This window comes from Corvus kubaryi, unplaced genomic scaffold, assembly GCF_017639235.1.
Source record: "Corvus kubaryi isolate FWS band 111438036 unplaced genomic scaffold, C.kubaryi_AGA036_p1.0 138, whole genome shotgun sequence".
NCBI lineage: Eukaryota > Metazoa > Chordata > Aves > Passeriformes > Corvidae > Corvus > Corvus kubaryi.
The window spans coordinates 4,220,588-4,243,827 of NW_024580672.1; the positions used below are offsets into that span (position 1 = coordinate 4,220,588).

Below are 23,240 nucleotides of genomic sequence, written 5' to 3' on the forward strand. Positions count from 1 at the left end.
TTTGGGTGATTTTCCCCAGCAGAGGGTTGAAAACCTAATTATTATTTTAATATATTGATTTTCTTTTTTGATCTTCAGATGAGACCTGCTAGAGCCAAGTTTGACTTTAAAGCACAGACGCTAAAGTGAGTACAGCTTGTTACTCCTACCTGGAGTGTTCTTCCTCTGCTTTTTCCCCTAGGATGCAGCATTTTTGAAGTGTCATGTACTTGGATTCATGTTTTGGGATGTCTTTCCAGCGACTCAAAGCAAAATTGTCCATAGTAAGTCAGGGAAAAGTAACATGAACCTTGCAGGTCACAGCATCTAAAAGACCTTTAGGAAAATGTTTTCTTTCTCAGTGCATCTCTATCCCACATGATTTTTAGGACAAACTTGCATTCTTTACTGCAACAAGTGAGTGCTCTACCCGGCGGGTGGGTGGAGCCACAGGAGAAGAACATCCTTTTCACTGTACAAAGCATAGCCCAAGGGCAGAAGGGACTTAAACAGATACCTAGCTTTAAGCGTGTGGGCCCCTGACTCAGGATTTTCCTGATTCAGAACATGTAAGTGTGCAGAGTGGTCACTGCTCTCCTGGCATCTATGGATACATCAGCGGATATTTCAGATGTCATTGTTGTACCTCCAAGCCCTGTTGTGGTCCTTTGTGTGAATCCCACGGCACTACTTGTTCTTTTTGGGAAAGACTGCTATGAAGAGAAGGCCTAGAAAGCCTCTTTCTCTGCATGAGCCTGGAGAAGCTCTCATTTTAACATTGCTAGGGAGGGAAGAAAGAAGAACAGAATTCAGTGAAGGACTTGTTGGCTTTTGTCTCAAGTGCTAATGTCCTGAGAATATTTTTTATATGTTCTATAGGTGATGATTTGTAATAATTTAAATAGGCTCTCCCCAGCAACTGTAATAAAACTGAGGCAGGTTAGGTGTAGCTGTTTTGTCCCTTGAGTAGAATATACCAGGGTGCCAGACAAAAGTGAAGCAGAGCTTGTAAAAATTGTCTTAGAAAAGGCTGTGTTGTTTATCTTCCTCTGGGGACCCAAGTAGTAAGTTTATGAGCCTAGTGCAAGCTGGCCACAGTTCTTCAAGCTGCAGACATTAATAATTTTAGCACTAAAGCCTGTCGATGGAAATTCCAATTTTTAGCCCAGTTGAGGTCAGTAGTTGCACAACCACAGGCTGACCATCAGTGCAATCACTGCAGGATCAACAGCACCATGTGAGGACGCTCTGCTAATCAGCAAACTAGCTCACATTAAAATCATGTGTCTCTTCGGAAGGCACTTGTGACATGATTGTTTCAAAACAGGAATTGAGGGCTGCTCATCCTATCCAACATGGAAAGCTGGCAGTGTCATATTTGGCTTGAGTTTGACCCCATTGCTTCTGGAGCGTATGTGGTTATTAGAGCACTCACAGGCCAACTTTTTTGACAGGATGCCCAAAGAGCAAGAGAGGTCTTGCACATCACAATATGAACAGAGTAATCCTCAACATTAGCTTGTGCTTTGGGTGGAGCATGATGTGTATCAACATGCTGATGCAGACCTTGGTACCTAGGGATTGCTGGACAGAAAAAGAGCAGGTCTGTTCTCTGGTGAAGTTCTGATGGAGTGCTTGTGTTGTTAACAGGGAACTTCCTCTGCAAAAAGGAGATATTGTTTACATTTACAAGCAGATTGACCAGAACTGGTTTGAAGGTGAACACCATGGCAGAGTTGGCATCTTCCCACGATCATACATAGAGGTAGCTGCTTTCCTTGCAGGTGTTCTCTTTGTCCACTCCCTTTCTGCCAGAGACCAGTTTATGGGCTTTGTGTGTGAGACTTAGCTGATTCTGTTTGTTCATTCTAGCTCCTTCCACCAGCTGAGAAGGCTCAACCCAAAAAGCCATTACCATTGCAAGTATTGGAATATGGAGATGCTATTGCTAAATTCAACTTCAATGGAGATACCCAAGTAGAAATGTCCTTCAGAAAGGTAGGACTTCTGATGTGCTGATGAATTGAATCCAGACATGATGATGTTTTTTAGGTCTAGTAACTTGCAATTTCCAAATGAAAGCTCCAATAAGATGAGCTCTGTATTCAGGAAGGATTCCTCTTCATCACCTATGTTTTTAATCCACAGTCATTATGCAGTGCATTGCAGTTATTGTTGCAGGTAGGCTAAATCAAAAAGTGCCAATTGCTTCCTTAGGTCTAATTGAGGAGATACTTTGAGCACAAGTGCTGGAAACCTGGCTCTGCAAGGCAAACTAGATACTTGGTGACAGGTCTCTCCAGATTGATTAGATTCAGTGGAGGTGCACACAGTTACATGATAATGGTGATTTAGAAGAGAAGGAAACTGGATTCACCTTCCCCATACTACAAGCCAGATCACTGAGCAAGCTAAATTCTGTGGTATTGAAGTGACTGGCTAGACCTGACTGCAGAGTGAAGGTAGGGGAACGGGTTGTGTAATGGCTGTTCAGAGCAAAGTCAGCTACATTTAGATGAAGTAGCAGAATTTCTCCATCTCAACCAGCTTTCTGTTTTGCTGCTCAGATCTTCTCTGTCTTCTCTTTTAATTATACATGAAGGCGAGGCTTGCAGTGTATATTAAGGATCTGGAAGTCACTTTATTTGTCAGCAAAACAGGAGAGACCATAGGGAGACCTAGGTTAAACTGCAGACCTGTGCATACTTTCTGTACACCTCATACCCCTGAGAGTCTCGTGGTCAGCCTGAAACTTCTGGTTTCCATTTTTAACTGGCTTTAGCAAGTAGGGTCTTGAAAATGTGAGCATAACTGAGTCTGCTGACAGACCAAGTCAGCACCAGAAGATCTGCAATTTTTTCCTTCTCTGAACTGAAAAACATAATTCTCACCCAGAGTTTAGGGTTAGGATAATTGGAAGTAGGCTGAGAACCACCAATTATTTTAGGTTGGCTGCAGCAAGATTAATAATGTAATCTGCTTTGGAATGATGAAACGTGTTAAAATCAGAGCTACATTGCTATTCCATCCCACAGGGTGAAAGGATCACGTTGATTCGACGAGTGGATGAGAACTGGTATGAAGGAAGAATCTCTGGCACCAGTCGCCAAGGCATCTTCCCTGTCACTTACGTGGAGGTGCTCAAACGGCCAGTGGTCAAGAACGCCATTGACTATCCTGACCCACCAGTGTCCCTCTCCCCCAGCCGCAGCGTAACAGCTTCACCACAGGTATTGGGACTAGATGCAGCCAGGTTCAGCACCTTATAAAACAGAGGGATATTGCCATTCTTGTGCAAGAAGCAATAGCTGAAAAAAAACTTTATTTAAGACTAGAATTTTGTGCCATAAAAGCCACATGCTCCCTTGCAGTAAGCTGCAACTGCAGGAAAAGGTGATGTTTCGTTTACCTGAAAGGTTAATGAACAGATCATTTGGGGATTTGGAGACTCAGCATTTTATCTCTGATGTGTAGCTTGAATCCAGGCCAGGTTGAAAGGGCTGCAATTCACAGCCATGTGATTAAATTTCACTGCCGGAGATGGAATGAATTGGTGATCCAGCTTCTCCTGAATATGTGTTTACACTTCACACACCTTTTCTGTGATGAGGGGAATTTTATATTATGACTATTAGAAATGTGTCATAGACTGCTGTAGTCTGCAAGAGTCATTATGTTGATCCCAGTCAGCTTGAATTAAGCTGTATATCTGCCCCTGTATGATCTAACTCATGACCAAGGTTTTTGGAGACAGGGTCAGGAGAACAGCCTGTATTATTTGAAACTGGTGCTAAAGGAACTCAGGTTTTGAGCACAGGTCAGTCTGGAATCTTCCATGAATATTAGATTCACTATAAACCATACTGCAGTTCAAAGCAGAAATCAAAATGGCCCCAGGTAACTGTATGGGGATCCCAGAATGTTTGCCATGGCAAACTTATCAGGGAGATAGTGAGTCTCTAAATCCCTTTGTTTTGCTCCCATCCTGCAAATACTCATGCCAGAAGAAGGTCAGCGTACATGTCTGGGTCATGGCTGTGAGGTTCTGGTGCATCTCCCTCTCAATCGTGGGACCAAAACAAGACCAAGATTGCAAGAAACATAAGTGGAGAATTGGGATTGGGAGGAAGGGATACAGATATGATACCGAAAGGATGGGGAAAAAAATGCCATGACTCATGCCTGTTGTCTCTCTGGATCTTTCCTAAAAGGAGTGTTTTTAGTCTTAGTCACTATGTAAAGAGGAAAAACTTGTTGCTTGTTTGGGATTCTCAGTCAGAGTGGACCTCAGCTGAGCTTTTCTGTGAGGTTGGCAGCCTCTCCATAGCTGTAGCCTATCTTCCACAAGCTCCCTGCAAGCTTCTCCCTTTGATGGAAGGGATCATATCCACCTTTTTTTTGTTTCCTTTGCTATTCTTTTGATTCCTCCCCTAATAAGTCAGTACTCCCCCTAGTTTTTTGCCTGACTTGGCTGAGGACTGAGAAACAGTCTGACCAGTGCTAATGTAGCTGTTCTCTCCATGCTGCTGGTGGTAAAAGCTAAGGGCAGGACTTGGTAGTGTGTTCTGCCCTTATAAACACAGGACCTATTTTAATCACCTGAAGAGCAAACAGCCACAGCTGGCTTTTTTGATCCCTTTCTCCTGCACAGCTTCCACAATGCATGTTTCCCAAGGAGCAGGCATTGCTCATGCTAGAGTTGGATAAAGTCAAAGTTCATTGCAGCAGCAAATTCTGGCTGGATCCACAGTGTGAATTGCTGGGGCCCCAGCTATTGCTGCCAGGTTGGTCAAATGCTGCATTCTGCCATCATGATGGTGGCTTCACCTGTTCCCTGAGGGACTTAGAGCTTATGGTATGAAGTCACAGGTCTTCCACAAGGTGTTTCATGTCTGGAGAAGAGTATTAGCAGCACAGATACAGGCTGGACTCTGTGGTTGGAGTAGCTGTGGACAGCATGTTCTCCAACACAGCACACCATCCGTAGAAAACTTACACATGTGGTCACAGATCTGCTTCTCTCCACACTTGCTCTCCCTCCTTTTACTTTTGCTTGGTTTTGTATTTCCTTTGTTATTTTTTTGTTCACTTCTTTCTTTTTCTCTCCTGCTTTTGTCTCCTTCAAGTCTCCCAGCTCTGAGCTGCTCCATACTCCAACTCCTCCGCCTTTGCCTTTTGCGCGCCGCGCTTTGTCTCCAGAGGTGCAGGCGGTCACATCCGAGTGGATTGCTCTGACCGTGGGAGTGTCTCCCAGCACCACTCCTGCCATAACTCCTCCATTGCCTCCTCTGCCTGAAGCCTCCCTCTCTCACACTGACTATCTCTCGCCTTCTGCTGCAGCCAGCCCTTCCCCCACAGTCAGCCTCCACCATTCTCATCTCTCTGGCTCCTCGACTCCCAGGTCCCTTAAATCCCCATTGCCCTCTTCCTCATCCAGACCTCAATCCTCTGCCCACAGTTTCTACCAGGCCGCTCCACAAAGTGAAGAAAAGTTTGTTGACTCCCCTCCTCCCAGCATGGCCTACTCTAACTCCTCGCGCTGGGCAGTGGAGAGCCCCGAAAGCATCCTCGCAGAGCAGCGTGACACCACTGCCAGCCAAGCCTGGCTCCAAAAGACAGGAGAGGGCAGCAGCCACCCCGAGCAGAGTGCTCATGCTGTCCCCAAGATCTCTGCTGAGCGCTGCCTGAAACCATCCCAACTAGACATGCGTGCGAGCCCAGAAAGGAGACCTGTGGGTTCCTCTGAGGACAACCAGTTGTGTCAGGAGCTAATGGCTATTGTTCAGGGAGGTAAAACAGAGAAAAGAGACGTGAGGAAAGGTGATCTGGGAAAGTTTCAAAGCGGGGAAAAGAAGGTACTTCTCCTGCATGTGTGTGTGCTGCTCTGAATCGCTGATTTTTGTTTAACTGGTGGGTTGAGGTTTGTGCTGCTCTGCTGGCAAAGCAGAGCCAGTGGCTGCCACATGTCATTTTGATGATCCTAAGACATTCTTTCAGGGGTCACTAGTGGCATTCACTTGATAGCAGATCAAAAAGTTTTAGAAGGGGCTCAAGAGCAGTGTAGAGAAAATTATTTTAGAATAGACAACACAGGACTGACACAATCAGTCACATCTAGTGAGGTGATTGTCCCTGATAGTGTCTATTACCAGATGTGTCAGATGAAAGCATCACACAGGCCCCACTGTGTAGAATACAGACTATTTCATGCTAATCAGAGATTTTACAGTGTGCAGTGGATCATTGGTTATAGAATTTGTTTTGCTAAAGCCAAGGACCAAAAAGCATTTTAAACATCAGCCTGGCTCCTAGAATCACAAAAGGTGTCCCTGTTCATCCTGGAGCCTGTGGTTTAGTGAACCTTAGTCTGGGATGTACCTGACTAAGGGAGTCTTGATTGTTATCTATGTATTGAGAGGAAGTTATTACCTTCGCATTTCTAAAATTACGTGAAAGGCTCTAGCCACAAATGAGAATTAGACCTAGTGATGCTTTCCCCCAAGAGTTTTTTAGTTATATATAGCTGTATGTTACAGTTAGAGGAAACACAGAAGGAACTCTCCAGTAGCTTCTGCAACATATCTTCTGCCCTCAGTCTTTGTATAGGATACATGCCTTACTTTGCAGCTCTCTGTTGCCTTGGGGCCCGTTGTAGGGTACAGCTAGTCCAATTACATTACAGCACCCCAATGCGTGGAAGTTTGGAGAATTTGAAATCATAGAATTATAAGTACTGTCTTGGATGCACTGCAATAGCCTCCATGACATACCCCAACATCTAGCCAATATTAAATACTGAGAAAACAGGGTTTCCAAGATGACATGTTTCACACTGGGAAAACTTACGACAAATAATTTGATTTCTGCTTGAATCATAACCAGAAGTCTACTGGGAGCTATGTAAAGGCTGTACTGTTTACCATCTAGATATATTTTTAGTAGCATTTTTTAGACTTAACCTGCATGTTTAAAACAGAGTGAGGTGGTCAGCTCAGACAAACCAAGTGGAAACTGCACTTGTCTTTGCATGGAATTACTGTTGCTCTGTGTGCTTCAAATTTACTGCATAGTAGATGCTCTTATCACTAGCAGTAATGGTGCCAAGAGAGTGTGTGCCAAGCTGACCAATTTTTCTTTTCTTCAAAAGACTGCAGACTCAAAAGTATTCTCTTCATCTGCTCCTCTTTCTTCCTCTACCCTCTCTTCCTCTACTGTCACAACACAGCCACCTCCCAGACTTACACGCAGAGTCAATAAGCCACAGGTAATCATCTTTGTTGATTACTCTTCCATTACTTAGAGTTGTTTCCATGCCATGCTATTGTTTTGTCATATGCTTATTTAGCCATTCATTGATTACACAGGTGAGATAATTTTCCTCTAATTTAGAATTTTTATTAAAAAAAGAAAATTACTTCCAGGCTGTGCAGAAGGGCAGGTATGGGCGAAATCTTCAGCTGCTGCAAATCTGCATAGATCAAGTCTAGGTTTCTGCTTGTTTGTACCAGCTGAGGATCTGTTTATCAGTTCCTCCAAAAGATTAACTCAGGGCTTACTTAGTTCTGACCTTGAGCTCCTACAGCTTGATTGCGTTATAATGCAGTGTCAGTGGCCTTCTCAGTAGGAATGGTATAGCACAAGAAAATTTGGTTCAGGTATTGTTTAACTGCCTGAGATAGGGATTCAGGGTTTGAGCATCTCAGAGCTGGGGATAAGGCATACACAACTTTGTGTCCACAATGGCAGCGGCCTGCTCTGATCTCAGGGAGGATTCTAAGCTCTATTGCTGCGAGCTACAAATGTTTTTAAAGAGGGATGCAGTAGTGTCTGTGCAGCACTGTGTCTGGGGTGCCCAGGGTGTGGGAAAGAGCAATGCTTACATCTGCTGGTGCCTCATCAGTCCTTCAAGGCAGCTTCCACAAGATGGCAATATTTGAAACAGTAAGTTCATAATTAGCAAAAACTGGACTGAATTTGTAGTGATGGGTATTGGGGAAGCAATCTTTGGCTTGATCAGTGAACCAGGCAAGTTGCTCATGCAGGGTGAATGTGGGAAGTAGTTGCCAATGTCACTTACTTTCTTGATTAGATTGAGAGAGAGAGAGCTTAAACCCTGAAATTTTCCTATTACCTTTCCTCATTTTCTTCCACTTGTCAGCTTGCACAACTTTCTACGAAACAACCACCTCCTGCTTCCCTTTCACTTTCAATATCTGTGTCCAATAGAATACATATTCTGCTTCATGTTAAAAATCCACCGAAGTTTCCTGTGTTGGCCTTTCTCCTGAGCTCTGACCTGCTTGGTCCTGCTGGTGCTTGCACTGGATATATGTGATCCAAAAGAGCAGGAGCAAAGAGCCACGTTTAGGCAAAGATGTTTCTCTCCGGTGATGATTAGCACACAGTTCTATTTTGGGTGTTCCACCTGGCTGTAATAAGACCCTGTGGCCTTTCTTTGGAGTCAGACAAGTCAATATTTATATTTTATATGCCTTGACAATCAGAACATATTGTCAGTATCAAGTTAAAACTGTGTGACATTAGCAGTAGTCTTGACATCCTTTCCAGCTCTAGGTCTACAGTTGTTTAGGGAGCAGGAGTGGTATTTGTATGTGCAAATGACTTCTCATTATCTGTGTGACCCATACAGAGGCTGAGTTTCAGCAGAACTTCAGGTAATACCCTGGAGGCTTTTCAAAAATCTGTACCTCTCAACTGATTTTAATCAAATGAGAAAAGCACTTAGCAGACATGGAAATGAAACATTACATTTGGGTTTTCTTTCCATTAGTGTCTATCCCTGGTGTTTGAGGTACTTTATGATTTTAAATTTTAGTTTTCTTTCTCATTATAGAGAACCTGTCCAGACATGAAATCCTGACCCAGGGTTATTTGCAGGTCTAAGACCCCTTTGGTATAGGATTGGTGTAAGGACTGTGTTCTTGCCTGTTCCATCAAGTAAAAATATAAATTGCATTGGTTCTTTAAACTGTTCTGAGGTTCCCTTTTGTTTGCTTTCACAGTCCAAACTAAAAAGAAAAAAGAGTTACCTCACAGCATGTGAAGATTATTTCAAGTATAACTTACAGATAACTTGTTTCGATATTCTAGTAAAATATGTTATTAAGGAGTAAGATGATCTATCAAATTAATTTATTTCAGGGAACCTGCAGGAATTTTCTAGTCTAATTCCTGTTCTACTCTGAGATCCTATTAGCGCAGTGTGACAGTCAGCAGTGGTGCCAGCAAGCATGAGCAGTGCAGTAGCTTTGGCCCTGGGGCTGGACTGTGGCTGGGGAAGGCAGGATTGGCTGCACAAGGGTCCCTGTATCCCCAACAGGAGGGATGTTGGTGGGGACCCATCTGCTCCTTTGCACATGTACAAAACCACTCCGGCAGAGTGGTAATTTCACCTGCTTTTGGCTGGTAGAGGGGAGAGCGTATGAGGTGGATGTTCAGACCCCATGTTCTCCAGCACAGACCAAATACCCTTAGCATGTTCCTTGCTTTGCACCATGTTCAAGGTAAACTTTCACCCCTCCAGTGGTTTTCTGTTGCTCCACAGATTCAGCACAGCAATGTTTCTGCTGAGTGCTTGCTGTCCAAGGCAGAGCTGCCCAGCCTGCAGCAGGCATTGGGACCTGCTTCCCAAGAGAAATGCATTTTTCTGCTGTAGACATGCCCTTCTGATCCAGGGTCCAGGGAGTCTTTCCACTGACTATGACAGCCTTCAGGTTAGGCTGCAGCCTTTTCAGTGTCCTTTGTGAGAGCTCTTCAGCCAGATCTCCAATCGCTTTCACCAGAGCTGGGCTTGGTGTGTGCAGGGTTTTTCCTTTTGTTTTGCCTGGGCTGGCGAGGCCTCCCTGCTCTTTGCATTCTTTGCATTCACATGTGGGAGCATCACTGCTGATGAGTGCCCTCCTCTGAGGGAACACCAATTTGTCTGTCTGTCTTGTGTGTCTATTAGTCTGTTCTGTTTAGCTTCATCTTTGCTAATGTAGCTCTTTAACTCCCACCCGAAATGGATGGAAGATGCATAAACAAGAGCTGCAATGGATAGATGCACTGATGACCTTGAACTTTACAAGGAGCAGGGAGAGCACTGTTGAGCAGTCCCAGCATCTTTCTTCCTAACATTTAAAACCTGCCTTAGGGCTTTTCAAGGCTCTTAATGTAAAACCTTTTTCTCGTAATTTTTCAAACTTGTGATGCTCTTTAGATCCCTCCCCAGAGTCCGTATGAGGTGGAAACACTGGCCGGCTGTACTTTAGGACTGACTGTACTGCATATTTGTATATACACTCTGTAGACATGGAGACATAGGGACTTAGCACTTGCTTAAGTTTATTCACTTAGTCTTAACAAGGCACATAGTGTGGCTGAGCAGGTAGAGGTTGAGATGCCCTCATGTGTTATGAATACTTGGTCACTTTTGGAGTCTTCAGCAGTAACAGGGCTGGCTCAGTGTTTTGGGGAAAGTCTTTTATACTTTGGAGCTGTGCCAAACACTTCCCAATTCCTCAGCCTCCTCTGGCACAAGGGAACCACCACTGTAGGTAGTACATGGACTGTCTAAACCCACATTTGAAGAGCATTTGGACATATAACACTTTTTTTCCCTTTAACCTCTTCCTTCCCTGAAAGAATAATGTAGTGTTTGGTTGGTTGATTAAAAAAAAAATTTCAAAAGTCACATAGATCATGCTATCAGGGTCACTTGTTTACATCAGTGGGGTGGTACATTTACAGCCTAAAACTACGGGATTTGATCTGGTCAGGTTTTCATCCTGTTTAACTAATACTGCATAGTTGCTTACTGTGGGGTGTTTCACCACCTCACTGCAGGGCTCTGCTGTAGACCTGGGAGTTAGTGCTTTGGTAGGAGCTGCCAGGATCTCTAGAGCAGAGGCCAGAGGGGATCCACTTAGTCATGTGTCTTGTCAGGAACTGGAAGCTATCGGAGGGCAGGGGACTGCTTGGCCTTTGCCCTTGCCCAGCTGCCTCATGGAAGTCCCTATGAGTATCCTGCCAGGAAAGGGAATGTGACCAGGGTTCTGATGCTGCACCTCCTGGTAATACACATTAAAAAGCCTGCACTGTGGAATATTCAGAGGCAGTGTCAATTTTTTTTAGCTTTCAAATAACTAATTTAATTCGTAGTTATTAATGCTTTTAGGAGGAAAAACTGCTCAGGGAGGTCACAAGTAATCAATGGGAAGTGGACCATGTGGTCTTAGGAGCTCATGGAGCAATTTCAGCAGTCAATTTATTGGTATGGAACAGAGAAGCACTTCCTTGAATTAAAAAAAAAACCAACAAAACATTCTTACAGCTGCCTCAATATTAACTTTAAATTTTTTATTTTTTAATTTGCCTTTCAGGGCTGATGATAGGCAGGAGGGAGTTCCAGAAATCCTTTGAGGATTTCAGGCTCCACAGTAAATGCTTTGAATGCAAATTCCACTGCAAATAGTACATTGAACTTACATTTAAATTTCTTTCTATAGAAATATACATAGTAACAGAGCATTGTTTCATAGGGCAGTGATCCCCAATTCCAGCACCAGACAGTAGAGCTGACTACAAAGGAGTTTCTGTGGGGCTTGGTTGGCCTAGAGTGGGTCACAGTCCTTGAGAAAAAAGTTGGTTTGCTTTAATACAGTGATGAGCACAGCTCCAGGGGTTCAAGATGTGGTTCAGTGGAGCTTTGAGCTGAATGAGCTCATCACCCTGCACTTCTCCAAAGTCTTTGAGCATGCTTGTGCTGAAGGTGTCACAGACCTCTCTACTCTCTGCTTCTGCTCTGTCTCAGTGTGCCATGAGAAAGCAAGCTTTTTACTGGAGGGCACTGCTGAGGTGAATAAAGAGGAGGACAAAAAGCTTAAACTTGAGGCCTTTGAAATTTAGTTTCAAAATTGTGTTGAATGATCACAGAGCACGGCCATGCTCTGTATTTCATCCAATCCACTTTGCCAAGCAGCCCTGCAGGCAGTACACTAGCTCAGACATTCCATTTGCTCACAGCATGCACCTTGCTTTCAGTAGGTGTTTGAATATGTCAAAATGTGCAAAACCAGGCTGTGGATACCTGTGTATCACTTTTTCAGTGATCTTCCCCTTCCCCATAAAACCTCCAGCCTCAAACACCGATTTCCCTTTATGTGTCCTGGGACACAGTCCCTGTGAAGAGTTTTGACTGGGGAGTCAGTCAGGGCAGAGTCCAGCAGCTTCACTGGTGGTGGTGTTTGGAGCTGGGTTTTCCAGTCAGGACCTCCTCTGTCCTGAAGCTCTGCCTTGTTGTGGGAATTAATAGAACATTTCATATGCTTGCTTGGTACAGGGTAGAGTGATTTTGCTGGGGCGACATGGCATTGTGCCTTCGGAGGACCTGAGCTGTTGGTTTTTTTTAAAAAAGGAAAGCAAGTTGCTTTTCTCTTCGTTGTCCGTCATTGAGGATTTTTCTAAAAGCAGCAGCAGATGCCTTCCAGCATGCTTTTGACCTTCCAGTTTTGATCCTCTCAAGTACATGTTCCTGTCCATGTTCCTTTTCCCCTACAGGAATGCAGTTTTCCTATACTATTGTACCATTTCTGGCTGTAGCAGTGTCCATAACCTTCCACTCTGATTCACTCCCCTAAGCTTCTGTTTTGCTGTCACCTTTCCCTTGCAGCATTCTGTGTGCTGCAGTGCTGTTGTGTTACTGTAGCCTCAATGTCTCTTGTGAAAATGAAGGATCTTGCTGTCCAGAGAGTATGGTGTTGGGGTGGGGAGGGGAAGAGTTGTTAATTTTCTTTTGTTGTCTGCACTCCATTTACATTTTTTAAATTCTGACCAATATAACATCTGCTAAAATGTCTTCCTTATCATTTGCTTGGTGATCACACAGCCTTCCCACCATTCATTGAGAGCTGGACCAGATCTCACAGAGTCTGAAAAGAGCTATGTGGTAAGGCCCCTGTTTAACTCAGATGTGTAGTCCTAGACACTCTTCACCCAGACAGTAACAGCTCAGTAGAAATAAAATGCCAGCACTATTTTTAGTTGCAAAGTAGGTACGTATTTATCTCTTTGCATATATTGTTTGTTTGCAACAGAAGGGGAATTTAACAATTAGAAAAACTGTCACAGCCAATGAGAAGTTGGGCTAATTGTGCTGCCAGACCCTGGGTATAAGTTAAATGAAGCCAAATGCATGAATGGAGCAGGCCAACCTCACCTTGCATTCTTGAACTGACTTCATAGCGTTTGGAATGGTGCCACTGCATAACTAATTGCAACGTCTTATGCTGCTGCTTTTAAAAATATGTGTAAATGTATTTGTTACAAATCTTCAAACTAAATGCCAAATTCTTCTGTATCTTGCCTGTTTTTCCATGCTTACACCTGGATCCCTTCTGCACTCCACTACCTGGATATTTACCTGGATCTACAACTCTTCTTTTGTTTTTGTTTTTTTACCGGACTTACATGCTGCAACTGGAATGTCCCATCTCTTCTTATCTGTATTTCCCCTCCCTTCCCCCTGTTGACTGTCCTTTGGGTGTTCTTGGATGTCAATGCTGCCTACCACACAGGAAGCTGTTTGCAATGAAATCATAAACATTGCAGAAAAGTCTGTTCATTACTGCAGTACTATTTCTCAGCCTCTTGACTCTCGCCACAAGGTGACCTCTAATGACCATAAATCATCTCTCATCATTTCTCAGCAACCTCAAGCACAGCAGCAAGGAGCCAGCCCTGAGCGAAGTCAAACACCACGAGACATGTAAGTCCTTTTGGTTCCCATCTCTTCCAGGGGCCTTACTTCTGACTGGTGGTGAAGATAGGGAGGTATGAGACCTCTCAGTGTTTCAGAAGGTGAATTAGAATTATGTGAAAATGTCAGCTTTGCTTTAAAGAACAAAAATAGCCACATATCATCATAATGAGTTTCAGACTGTGCCCTTTCTGTCTGTATAGCACCTGAAGCAATGACTTCATGATCCAGGGCTGGGTCACCATTACAGAGACTGTCTTGGTGTATTTGTATCTTGAAGCTGGTAACAAGTTAATATCCACTGACTATACCTGATCATATGACATGGATCAATGTGTTCAATCCTGTTCTTAGCTTCTCACAGTACAGTGAGAGCCCAACACCGATGCCACTCGGTGCATTGCTGACCAGTTCCACAGGTGAATTGGTAGCTGAGAAACCAAGGCTGAGATTTTCAAAGCTGTTCAGTGGAGCTGCCACTAAGCTTGGTGAGACCTTACACTGATGGTTCTGAGAATAGCAGCCCGCACTGCGTGCTGGGGACTGATGCTCACAGCAGTTGGCTTCTGAAAGGAGCCTTTGCTTTCTCTTTATGCAGAATGGGAAGTCTCACATCAGCTCTATTTTCATGCTCCATAGGCAGGGGACCCAAGCCTCCCCAGATTTGCCCAAAGATTGTTTCCACTCCCTGAGGATTCTTTCTAATGAATACAGGGTGCCCGTGGTACAAGTGACATCTCAGGGCAGGATTCAGCCTTGGGTTTTGTTTCCACTGTACCTCCTCAGCCATGATTTATCCAGCAACCTTAGTGCAGGAGTAAGCAGTATCTTTTTCTAAAGTCCTTTGCTCTGCCATTTGGTCAATTATGGCTCTGCCTGTGTGCATGGGCAAGGGAACAGTTGTCTCATTTAGCCCAGGAATGAGTGTATCCAGGTTTTGGCTTGCACTCAATAGGGTGTCTGCAATGGTATGTTCTCTAGGTGCTACATTAGGAAGAACCTGGTTGGTTGTCTGTGCAGACAACTACATGGCAGAAAGGGAGCAGAAGCTCTCCATATATCCCACACAATATCGGCATGACATTTTTTACTACCGTGACCTTTTGATAATAGCGAATTCAATGTAGTTGGCTTCCACCTCTCAAAAGGAAAACACAGGTTCAGATTGCATTGGACAATGTGTAATAGGAATTAAGGGATGGGAAACATCTCCTCCTGAAGGGGTGTCAAAGAAATCCAATGGCTAACATGTAGTATCTTTCTGGTTTTTAGAGTTAGCTACCAAGCCCTCTACAGCTACACTCCTCAGAATGATGATGAGCTGGAACTGAGGGACGGTGACATTGTCGATGTCATGGAGAAATGTGATGATGGCTGGTTTGTAGGTGAGTGTGACACTTACCTGTCAGCAGAGCTTTTGGGGATGAGCAGTTTTGCAGAGTGTCTGGAAGTTGCCTTCATTTGTGGGGTCAAAATGGTGAAAAAAATTGACTCAAATTTTTCCAAAATTTCCCATCTTTTCCCACCAAGAACATTAAAATTAGGCTGCAGGGTGGTGGAGCTTTGTTTTCCTTGCTAGGTCTCTAGTACTTCCTTCTTTATCTTCTTAGTACCTCCATTGCTCTCTTTGTCCTGAACCTTCTTGCTCACACAGGTTGCAGAGCAACAGGGGGAACCAAGAAAAACTGGATTTCTGTAGTATTTCCAAAGCTGAGGGAGCCATGACTAGTTACAGAAAGTGGCAAGTAACGAGGTGAAGGCAACACAGGGATAGGAGTTGCAATCCATGAAAATCCAGCCTCAAGTGCATGTTTAGCAAAATCCTTTACCTTCAAGGAGTGCAAGTCTGGACAGTGTTCTCCATCTCAACATTTCAAATCTAGGTTTGCTATCTCTTCTTAAGGGAGATTAGCTCATTTACACTGAGAGGAGCTTGACTTCCAACCTATAGGCCCAGGAGCTTTCATCAGCACCTTATTAATTGTTAAAGGGGAAGACCAAAGATGATTAATAGCAGAATTAGTTGTGATCTGGTCTGTACCAAAAGGCTCTTTGATTAGGGCTCCTATTTAGTACTAGGAATCAATGTCTGCAGGCCAAAGAGGTTGCCACCCCTACCTTTTTAAATCCTGGAGCCTTCCTTGCATGTCTCCATCTTACTCTGTCTTCCTTGTGTTTTATTTTGCAACAGGTACATCCAGAAGAACAAGGCAATTTGGCACCTTCCCAGGCAACTACGTGAAGCTTCTTTACCTGTAAAATAACAGTGATCCCACCATGACAATGATGGGATTCCTTTCCAGATGGTGTTTTTAAACAATGAAGAAACAGACAATTTATGAATGTAATAGACAAGAGGTGAGAAGTGTTAGGAGGATGTGATTATGTGGTACACTATTGAGTTGAATGTGTAAGCCCTGCTTCCATGGAGTCAGGGTGTGATTTGTTTGCTGAAGAAGAGACAGTTTCTAGTTTACAGTGCTGCCTTTGTGTATTCCTCTCCCTTCCCCAGCAAGAGTTTTGATGATAATCTTAATTTGTACGGAGTACTTACCTCTGAGAAGGCTTCAGGGAAGCACATGGTATAGGTTTTATTTGTGTGTTGAGATAGGATAGTGCTTTGGGGCAGTACTCAGCCCTGCAGCTGCTCACGTTTATTGGAACAGTTCAGGAGGCCAGGCTTGCTGCCCAGTTTCTGCCTTGCTGAAGACTCACTTTTCTCTGCCTTCCAGTTCCATAGAAAACCCCTCCTTCATGTCATGCATCTTAAGACCCAGCAGAGGCAAAGGACAGCTGATACAATTAAACTGCAGAGCTCTGTGTGGAAAAGGAGTTTGGGACTGGTGGTTTAATCCAGAGAGGTCAGCCAAAGCATAATGCAAATGTGCAAAAATCCCAAACCCTTGAAGAACGTATTACCAATCTCTGCAGGGTTTTTTCTTTTGTGCAGAGTGTGTGTGCGTGAGTGTATTGTGTGCATCAAAATAAACTGAGTCCTGTTTTTTTAAAGAGAAATCAGCCTAGCTTTGACATTTTTCTGCACAAAGAATAGAACCAATAAACAGAACATCCGTGAGGGCGAATCCTGTTTATGTGTCCTACGGCTGTTCACTTTCTCTGCTCCTCCTGCCCTGTTGCTGGCCCTAAAGGATCATACACCTTTTGCAGTATATGCTTTGGGATGAAGACTTTACTTCTTTCCCAGCATTAAATCTTAGAGGCTCTGATAAATCTGAGCAATGTATCACTGAGGGTGCCTTTTTTTTTCATTTTGGTTTCAGTGTTGATTGTAGGTCTCAAATAAATACATGCATTTTGGCTGCCTCTTAGTCATACAAAAAAGTCTAATCATTTTGGAAAGCTGTTCCCAGCAGTTATTACCAGTTACATAAATTTGTATTTCCTTAAGGGGAAAAAAAAAACCAACCATGGCTTGGCTGTATGTTTGCCTGAAAATCCACTATGAATACTCTTTTGATAGACTTTTTGTTATTAAGGAAAAGCATAAACAATACCAGTTCTATCAGACTCTGCTTCCTACAGTTACCGTACAAATAGCAAAGGGTTAGATTGCTATTTTGTCATAAGCCGTATTTAATAATATAAAATGCCTATTTTTATGCTGATGCTTTTATACAGATTTATTAAGAGTAAACTACAACTAACTGTTAGCACGACTTGCAATGTTTTGATAAACTAGCCATGCTCCTGGGTTTGAAATCAAGTAGGCTTGTCTTCCGTCTCAGCGGAAGAGAAGACTCTGTGTCTCAGAAGTTTGACTGTAAATATGTATATTTAACTTTGTACAGAGAATGTACTTACCTTGTATAGAGAAATAATTTAAACACATTGAATGAAGGGAGGGACAAAAAGGCAGTTGTGAAAGGTTGGGATTTTTTTCCACTTTTATTTAAGTGATGGAATTCCATGTATGTTCACATAAAGAGTTTTAGCACAAAATATTCATTATGAAAGGGTTTCAGATATGACACAAAGCACCACTGTTTATTTTCTGCAGAAGATATCTTGATTCCTGCATCTTATTTATGGGGTTGTTGTTCTGCTTTGGGTTTGCCCTCCAGTTATTTGCAACAATGTTTAGGCCTGTTGCTAAGATTGGATAACACCAAATAAATCTATCCAGCAAAGTAACATGTTGATATTGCTTGTATATAACATACTCATTTAAAGGTTAATTTTCTGTTCTTGCTCTTGCCAGTTTAAGTTAAACACACACACACACACACACATAACACACGTATCCACACAAACCGCAACTTACTTTGTGTTGATTTTTTGTTTCTTATTGCAGTGGATTACTATTTGACAATTAATAAATGGAATTATTGAATTACTATTGTGTTTCTTGTACAAATTATTAAATAAAATCTACTCTGGTTGTTCCTGTAGCAATGCACTTTTATACTAGTGCCCTGCTGTGGCTGCCTTTGTATCCGTACTGACCTGTGGGTGTTTGCCATGGGCTTTCCCACCGTCCTGCACCTGAGCATCCTGCTTGTGATTTGGCTTGAGCTCACCAGTTTTCCTTCCTGAGCTGTAGGCTGGCTGTGACTTTTGCTTAAACAAACCAAGGTGTAGAAGCAGAGGAAAAGCTGGTTTTCACACAGATCTTGCTGTAACATGGTGACAGGGTACAGTTGCTGTGGCATGCACAGGAGTGTACTTGGGAGGTCAGGAGTACCCTCCAGCCCACTGGTTCACAAAGGGTCTGTGTGACCTCAGATGAGAAGACCACCCAGGTTAAGCCAGACAAGAAACTCCAAATGCCAACCTGTGTAGGAAGGGGTGTCGGTTGATGTTGAGCTTACATGCCATGTGCATTTTTAACTGTGACTTGGGTCAAAAGCTTAAAGACACTGCCTTCTGGTAGTTGCACCCTGACATGGTGCAGGTATGGCTACAGCATTAACTCATGGGGCTTGTGCAAGGTCTGTGGTGATCATGTCATGTCTCCCAGCCCTGCAGCAATACACCTATCTGGGACTTTCTGGGTGTGCCTTGTGTAAGGGAACAGTCCCTGAAGGAGTAGAGTGAGGGAAGTGCTGAGCTGCCTGGGTGGGCTCACTGGGGCCCAGTAACATACGAGTACCCAAAAAATGCATCCTGCACCTCCACACGTTTGTCTCCTGCATGGTGCCTGTGCAGATCTGTGCTCACCTTGAAGATCGGTATTTTGCAAGGAGTTTTAACTTCTTAGAGACCTCCATCTCAGACTAAGCCAGAACTGGGCAACAGATTCAAACTGTGTGCTGATGCAACCAGATGGCCAAGCAGATAGATAAACGTCATGGCTGCACTCAATGAGTTTAGGAAGTCAAACTATAAACAAGCCAATCCTAAAACCAAACTACCAGGACACCAAAAGCCTCAAGCTATTTTACATGTTTTTAGCACACAGATACAAGCCCTTTTTTGTTTCACAAGTCCCTTTATATAAAAGCCAAAGGGCAGCCTGATCATGGCTTTGCTGCAATGACAAGCACTGCTTGCCTTTGCTTTACAGCAGCCTGGACAGGGAGGGGAGAAACTCATCTGTATCTGCTGAACACTGGTATTTACTGATGTCACTCTCTAACTGAATCTAAGGTAAGGAAACTAGAGGTGCTAGTGACTGCAGAAGCTGGGCAAGCAGAGAGGAGAAGATGACCCAGCAGTGTGCAACAGCCCTCTGGAAATCCCACACACCCTGGGGCAGATGAGCTCTCGGTGTCACTTTCTTCACTGCCATGAGATGTGTAATGATGTGGTAGAAGAACTACTTCTCTTTGCTAGAGATGAGATTAATAGTCTGGACGCATGGACCCTGGAAAGAAATAGCCTGTGAAAAGACAAACTAATGCAGGAAAAAGGGTGCAGCCACAAAAGGGAATTGCAGAAGCAAGCTGTGCCTTGTGATGGGATCATTTGTGGCTGTGTCTTGTAGGACCAGTACCTGGGTGACCTGCATCATCCCTGTTTGCTGCCTGCTCCATGCTCCCCTGCTGTGGCTGAATCCCAGCTTCAGCTGCAGCTTGCTGCTGTTCTGCTTATGAGTGAGTTGTATTCATAACTAAATAAGCAGCAGTGCTTGCACGCCAGTTGTAAATACCAGTGCCGTTGCTGTGACCAACCTCTCCCACTCGTCCACCACCAGATTACTGAGGGCTTAACGTGCAACTGGAAGAACTGTATTTCCTGAATCACAGCTAAGAAGGTTGGCTGAAAAAGCTGTATAGAAGAATTCCTTTTGTTGGTGGTACCGTGCTTAAGGGGCTAGAGATAAACAAAACGCTACCTAAATCAGTGAACATGGGATAAATTAGCAGAAAGGTAATACCCTTCCCAGGCTCCGCCCTCACTCATCAGATCCTGGCGAGGAAACTGCAGGGCTTATTTCCATCGCCCCCATTAGGTTTCGGAGTTAACATTGCTCTAGGCTGGAGAGTGTTTGCCTGGGAGATGCCACATCGGGGCACTCCTACGTGCGGCTGCCTGCCGGACGCTTGTCCTGCCTGCCAGCAGGGAGCGGGCGAGGGGGCGTCGCGATTCCCGACCCCGCCAGCCGCCCTCCCTCGGGAGGGCCTGACCCCAAAGCGCGGTGGAGCGGCTTCCTACCCGGGAAGGCGGCGGGGAGCGGGCGCTGCTGCCCCCGGGGCGGGCCGGGAGCCGGGGCGGGGCCGGGGGCGGGCCGGGCCGGGCCGAGCCGAGCCCGGCCGGTGCGGGCGGTGAGGCGGTTGGGGCCAGCGGCGAGGTGCAGCGCGCACATGGGGACGCACCGCATCGTGCTCTCGGGCCCCGGGCCCTGGGGCTTCCGCCTGGTGGGCGGCCGCGACTTCGAGCAGCCCCTCGCCATCTCCCGGGTAGGGTGGGCGGCGGCGGGCGGTGCTGGGGGCGGCCGGGGTCGACTCGGGCTGGCAGGTGGCACAACGGCAAAGCCTGGGCGGGGGATGGGGTTGTCTTTTTCTCCCCCGTTTTTTAGTTTGTTTGGGTTTTTTATGTTTCTGGAGAAATCAGTGGTGGCCCACGCAGCCCCTTCACCCGTAGTAGACCAGGGTCTTTGCTCCCCACCGAACCTCCCTCCTCAGCCTGTCCATAGGGACCCTGCAGGCAGCAGGAATCCCCTCAGCCCCTGGTTCGGGTTTGGCAGCCCACCCTGTGGGAACCCGTCTCACTGAGGTGGCTTGAATGCTCGTCCGCCTTTGCTTGCCATGTATAGTTAAGAGCCTTTGTTAACAGAAGCCGTGTTAAGGTGTGTTTATTGCCTCTGCCCGTCTCTGTTCAAAGTCCTTCTTGCCCCCCCCTTAAAAAGAAATTAGTTAGGAAATGACAAAAATTTTGCATCGAAACAATTTTAGCGTTGTACATGAATTTTCCCTCCTCTGCTGCAGCGTTTGTCTGTAAGACGCCGGTGCTCACTGCCTCACTGTCCTGTCCACGTCCCCACCTGCACCCCAGGTGCTCGGCCCGGCCGGGAGCTGGGCCCTGCCCCGCCGCGCCCTGCAGGCCCCCGGAACCACGGGCTCGTGTGGGGGGCCTGAACCCCAAACTCTGTCCCTGCACGGCTTTGCGTGGGGTGCACTGCACAGAGCCTTGTCGGCGCTGGCTGCAGGCCTCTTCCAAGGGAAGGGGAATGAAAGAATTGCTCCTCTTTCCAGCAATCCCTCTGCTAAACAAGAGGCACCCAGCGAGCTGCTGGCAGCCGTGGGCTCTGGCGTCTGCCACCACTGCACAATTTTTAAGTGCCTGCATGCCCCAGGTGAGGAAGGGCTGTGGGACGTGGAATATATCAGAACTTGAACTTACATGAACTGCCTTTAAAGAAGACCAGCATGGTCAGGCTTGTGAATTTTTATAAATGCCTCCTGCCACGGGGTCTCACTGCCTGAAGGAGCCCGGGTGCCACGGAGGAAGCTGCCAGCTGCAGGAAGGGCAGAGCTCACAAGTGCTGATAAATCCACAGAGAGGGGGTGAGCTACTAGTTTTCTGTGTAATCTCTTTCAATTACAGTAATAATGCCTCATTTTTCTAAAGAATTTTTGGACATAAAAGCAGCTTTACTGTAAGGGAAGTGATATTTACTTCATTGTTATGGTAATTACCATTTCCTTCCAGCAAAAGACTCTCAGGCAGAAGGGTGTCTAAAGCCCTACCTCACTGCTCTTACCTCTTCTTGGTCGCCTTTGTCAATGCTTATAGGCACATACCAAGGGATATAGATCAGCAAAGCGGCAAAAATAACCACCTCATGAGAAATTGTGACCCTGGAGACTAAAATGTAATAAAATAGCCTCTCTGATGGTGGTGACGTAAGTGCTGACAATTAGCAGCTCTTATCAGGGCTTTCTCTTGTGGCCCCTCTGACACTTTTAATTTCCCCTCCCAGACTTCAAGTCATTAATCTTTCCTGTGGTTTGCTCGTAAGGCTCCTGGATTTGTCTCCTGGGCTTGGGAGTGAAGTTCTTGGCAAGTCTTCCCTTTACCATGTAAAAAAAGATCTGATCCAGTTTTGACCTGTTTTAAAGAGTCTGATCCTTCTTGTGTGATGACTTTACAGGGCTGTAACTTTGGTATTCTTGCTTATTTCATTTGATACCTGTGTTTTTACCAGAGACCTTTCTGGGCACAGAGCCCTTCTTCCCTCACAGGATGGGATGAGCTCTGGCCGTAGGACTGACATCTGCCAGGGGTTGTGAGGGCCTTGGTCCCACTGTGATATGGGATAGGGGAGCTACCTGAGGGCAATGAGAGGGTGGGGAGGCTGTAACCCGTGATAAGAGCATCACCCTGGGAGCATGGGAGGTTGCAGCTCTTCCCTCCTCAGCACTTGTGTGTTTGCTTTGTGCTGCAAGCAGGTAGGAGGTGGGCGGGTGCATGGATGTGCTCATGAGGAACACTGTTAGTGGGGGAGCACAGGACTGGGCTGTCTGCCCTGGGTGTGGGGAGCAGCATCATCCTGCCACTGCCACTGAGAGCGCTGTGATTTGGGTGTGCTGTGTGTGGGGTAAGTGCCCTCCCATGTAGCCAGTGGAGCTTGTCTCAGAGATGCACTGATGCGGTCACCGTGCTGCTCCATGTGCTGGCATGGTGGGACACCAGGAGAGACATCCATCCACTCGTGGACCTGAACAAGGTGTCTTGCAGCTCTCTTTGAACCAGGTGCCTAAATTTGGCCTGCATTGCCTGCCAGAAGCTCAGGTTTGGCTTCTGGCACCATCATCCTCATGGTGTTAAGCTTTAGAGCTTATCTTGGTATTTATGGCTCTCTTCACCATTGTACCTCAGCTCCTTGCTAGTGGCTTTTGGCTTCTCAAGCTCCCCTGTCAGTTGGGGAGCAGCTGTACTTAAATGTAGTCGTGTCGGTGGGAGGCAGCACGGTTGGAATTGTTCTCTAGAGGAAGTCATTGAAACTTGGTGTTGCTGTCCTGGGTCTCCAACAAGGATGAGGAGCACTGGGGCCATGTGCATGGCAGCCACCAGAGCAGCCTGGCCGAGGCCTTCTGTCTGA

General features: G+C 45.4%; 2 protein-coding genes across 58 annotated transcripts in view; both read left to right on the forward strand.

The window, feature by feature from the left end:
- Positions 1 to 18,090, forward strand: part of SORBS1 (sorbin and SH3 domain containing 1) — a 164,572-nt gene extending 146,482 nt beyond the window's left edge. For 30 of the 50 annotated variants that reach the window (XM_042018691.1, XM_042018705.1, XM_042018692.1 and 27 more), the window contains 10 exons: positions 79 to 125; positions 1,630 to 1,744; positions 1,852 to 1,977; positions 3,015 to 3,209; positions 5,106 to 5,834; positions 7,127 to 7,243; positions 12,866 to 12,925; positions 13,554 to 13,744; positions 15,008 to 15,120; positions 15,927 to 18,090. In XM_042018691.1, coding sequence (XP_041874625.1) covers positions 79 to 125; positions 1,630 to 1,744; positions 1,852 to 1,977; positions 3,015 to 3,209; positions 5,106 to 5,834; positions 7,127 to 7,243; positions 12,866 to 12,925; positions 13,554 to 13,744; positions 15,008 to 15,120; positions 15,927 to 15,994 — 1,761 coding nt within the window. In that variant the 3' untranslated portion in view covers positions 15,995 to 18,090. The remainder of the gene's footprint in view (positions 1 to 78; positions 126 to 1,629; positions 1,745 to 1,851; positions 1,978 to 3,014; positions 3,210 to 5,105; positions 5,835 to 7,126; positions 7,244 to 12,865; positions 12,926 to 13,553; positions 13,745 to 15,007; positions 15,121 to 15,926) is intronic. The other 20 variants (XM_042018716.1, XM_042018728.1, XM_042018729.1 and 17 more) reach the window with 10 other exon arrangements.
- A 2,333-nt stretch (positions 18,091 to 20,423) lies between these two features.
- The window catches only part of PDLIM1 (PDZ and LIM domain 1), a 44,357-nt gene continuing 41,540 nt past the window's right edge, over positions 20,424 to 23,240 (forward strand). For 2 of the 8 annotated variants that reach the window (XM_042018742.1, XM_042018741.1), the window contains exon 1: positions 20,424 to 20,595. In XM_042018742.1, coding sequence (XP_041874676.1) covers positions 20,500 to 20,595 — 96 coding nt within the window. In that variant the 5' untranslated portion in view covers positions 20,424 to 20,499. Of the gene's footprint in view, positions 20,596 to 21,610; positions 21,703 to 23,240 lie in introns of those variants that run through there. The other 6 variants (XM_042018737.1, XM_042018738.1, XM_042018743.1 and 3 more) reach the window with 4 other exon arrangements.